At 50.5% G+C, this 3,393-nt stretch overlaps 1 protein-coding gene across 1 annotated transcript; it reads right to left on the bottom strand.

Annotated features, from left to right (window-relative positions):
- Positions 1-866: 866 nt before the first annotated feature.
- KIF2B (kinesin family member 2B) lies at positions 867-3,180 on the bottom strand. Its single transcript, XM_047832920.1, has one exon. The coding sequence runs from the start codon at positions 3,058-3,060 to the stop codon at positions 994-996; it is 2,067 nt and encodes a 688-aa protein (XP_047688876.1). The 5' UTR covers positions 3,061-3,180; the 3' UTR covers positions 867-993.
- Between the last annotated feature and the right edge of the window lie 213 nt (positions 3,181-3,393).

The following is a 3,393-nucleotide window of genomic DNA, read 5'->3' on the forward strand; positions in this document are numbered from 1 at the left end:
GTGAGGCCTTCATGGGATGTTTCCTGTTTCAGGCCAGAACCCTTATACCACTTTGTTGACTTGCTGCTTACCCTAATTTGATGGAGGAAAGCTTTTTATGTGAATTATGTAGGCACACAATTTGGCAAAGAGTAAGAGGAAAAAAAGCTTAAAGACACCATAGTCAACAAAGCCAATGCTAAATACACACACACACACACACACACACACACACACACCCCTAAATACACACACACACACACACACACACACACACACACACATACACTTTATTTTATCACTCTCAGGAAGCACAGTACTTTGCAACTTCAACTCAAAGATTGAAAATAAAAATCTCTCTCACGCAGAGTCACTTAAAGAAAATCCCTCCCTTTCCCACTCCCCATTATGACTAGAGCTTAGAAATAATTTGAATCTACACATCAGTGCAACAGAAAGAGATTCATGAGTCGATATCATTAGATTTACCCCATTGTGTACCCCTTGGTGTGTTCCAATTCTACTCCCTTTAATCTACAATGGGATGCCTTCCCAGTCACCCATTTAGGGTATCTGGTTTCATCACAGCTAGGCTCTTTCTACAGCAGGGCCTCCCAGGCCTCCCTGGACCTACTGATATTTTCAACCAGATAATTATTTTTTATGGGAGGCTGTCTGGTACATCGTAGGATGTTTAATAGCGACTCTGGCCTTCTACTCACTCTATGCCAGTATCACTACCCTGCCTCAAACTCAGTTTTGACAACTGAAAATGTTTCCAGACATTGCCAAATGTCCCTGGGGAGGCAAGTGGTTCCTAGTTGAACTTCAACATCCCACGAAATGTAAACGAGTCACAAAAATACAGAGGAAGAGGAAAGAGGACATATCTGACAAGCATATTTTAAGATGTTTTAAGCTTTCCAGGAGGATCTTTATATCTAGATAATCTAGACATTTTTTTCTTTTATAAGAGAGGTAGGGGCCACAGCAGTGTATCCATTGTTTCAGATCTTATCTTTTGCCATTACTTTGCAGATCTGACCTCTTGCCATTGGCTCCACTACACTCGGTCTTCTTTTGGAGGTCAGCTTGTAATAATTTCAGTTTCTTTTGGATATCAGTCAGAATACCTATTTTCTGATCCAAAATGGACAATAACTGGGCAATGCAAAAATCAACATCATAGTTTACCCCACCAGATGTCTCCTGGATGTTGTTCCATGGCGGTTGTCTTGATTCCGTCCACGAAGTCCTTGTATCCTCCCCTAATGGAGTGGACAGTGTTTCAGTGTGCTTAGCCTGTTCTTCCTCTTCACTCTGGATACAAGGTATTTTAATGACTCCATCCCTTTGAAGGAATGTTTTTGAATTTCTAACGTGAGTCTCCAACATCCTTGGCACCTCAGGTCCAACCGGATAGAAACAAAGATGGTGGGGCCTTAAATCCAGAGTTAATTCTTTCACTCTGTTTGCATATCTTAAAGTGTTGAGGGTGTTTTCACAAGAGGCCATCCCTGGAGAGATAGTAGCAATCATACAAGTGGAGGAGTTCTGGCCTATGAAGGAGTCCCGGAGCACCTGCGTGAGTTTGCTGGCTCTGAACGGGGTATGGGACTTGTTCTGACCCAAAGCCCGGATGCATTCTTTGAGTGCCAGGAGGCTTTTATTAATCTCCGCCCCTTCCAGCTGCCGTTTCCGGTTGGCTTTGGCAGTATCCGCTCCCCTTTCGTTCCCAGCCAAGTCAACGAGGGAAAACTTGCCATGCAGTTTCCCTCCTGACTTTAGGATGATCTGGAACACCGCATGGCTCCTGGAAGAGTGGGCATTGACTGATGTCTGTCCCGAAGTCCGGCAGCTGTTCCCTAGCTCCACGAGGTTCAGCACGTCCTCCACACAACATACCTCCTGCTCCTGAAGTCCGACCACCTGGACTTGCTGATTGCCATCCTCAAGGACTTGCAGCTTCTTCTTCAAGTTTAACAGATCATACACCTTGCCCCCATAAATCTCAAAAAATGTCCCGTAGACTTTGAGGCCCAGCTTCTCATAAGCTGCAGTTTGGAGCAGGAGGAAGACATCCCGCGCCACCAGGGCATAAATGCCTTTGGAGCAATCCTGGTCCCTTCCCGAAAAGGCCCCGCCCATGGTGTGCGTTTTCCCACTGCCTGTCTGCCCATAGGCAAAGCAGGTGGCCATGCCCATGCGGAAGATGGACTCCACCAGCGGCTGGGCTGTGAACTGGTACACTAACTCGTTGGAGGCGGTGTCATCGAAGGCATGGTCGAAACAGAAGGTCTGGTTCTCTAGGTAGCGAGTGAGGTCCACCTTTTGCTTGGACTCATGCACCATGACCACGTTGTCCGAGGGGATGGTGATGATGTCCAGGTCCTTCATGGTGGTCTCTCGCTGGTTGAGAGGACGCTTCCGCACGCAGACGCAGATCCGATGGTCTTCCCGGGGCTCCAGGCTGGACACCTTGCTGCCGTCCAGGTGCCTGCGGTATTCTTCGATCATGTGCATGATCTCGTAGTTGGGGTTTCCTGTGTTGACATTGAGGGCGCGTTGGGCTCGGATCTGCAGCTGCAGCTGCCTGCGCTTCTCCCGCTGCTTTTGTAGCTTCTCGATTTCCTGTAGGCAGGGAGACTTTTTCCGCTTCATCAGGCAGGGATTGCTGGGGACTCTCAGAGCCGGGCTGTCCCCTGAGGGCGTTTCGTTTTTCTGGGGGATGGTCGCAATCCACCGCGTGGCCGTGCACTGGTCCCCGATGGCTGAAGGGGGCGCTAGAGACAAGGGCAGCAGTGAGGACGGCGTGGGGTGCTGAGCGGAGGCCAGCTCGGGATTCAGCAGGAATATGGTCTCCAGGTCAACCTTCTTGCCCTTCTTGACTCCCTTTTCGACCCACTCCACCGTGACCCAAGCGTTTTCTCTTTTGATCTCTGTGACCACAGCGAGGTGGATGCGCCCGTCGCTGCGCTGGATCGCCACGCAGATGCCCACTTGGACGTCTCCCGCCTGCGGCATCAAGGGTTTCAAGTTTGTGAGACGAGGGGCGACGGGGAGGCATAACTGGCTGGCCATGGTGAAGGATAGAGGTGTCAGGGCTCGCCTTTGGGGGGCCCTTGGGGTTGGAGCGGCAGGACCTGAGCCCAGGCCAGCCTGAAGCGCCCGGAGCACTGACACACCTGTGGTTTACACCTGCCTTTGTGAGTGGAGCACTAGGGCTCTTCCTGGGGCCACTGGCGTCACAAAGGGTTGGAGACAAGAGGCAGCAGAGCCTAGGGCCTCTAGATGAAAGCTGGGGGTGGGAGGGGCGGTGGTGGTGGAGGGCGCGTTGGTGATTCTAGGTGCAGAAACACCTGGAATAGAAAAAAATGTTCTCTTACCGCTGAGGACATAGGGATCGGAGTTGGG

Source organism: Prionailurus viverrinus, chromosome E1, assembly GCF_022837055.1.
Source record: "Prionailurus viverrinus isolate Anna chromosome E1, UM_Priviv_1.0, whole genome shotgun sequence".
NCBI lineage: Eukaryota > Metazoa > Chordata > Mammalia > Carnivora > Felidae > Prionailurus > Prionailurus viverrinus.

Excerpts from the sequence above, each read along its gene's own strand:
- KIF2B (XM_047832920.1), bottom strand. The coding sequence starts at position 3,060 with ATGGCCAGCCAGTTATGCCTCCCCGTCGCCCCTCGTCTCACAAACTTG.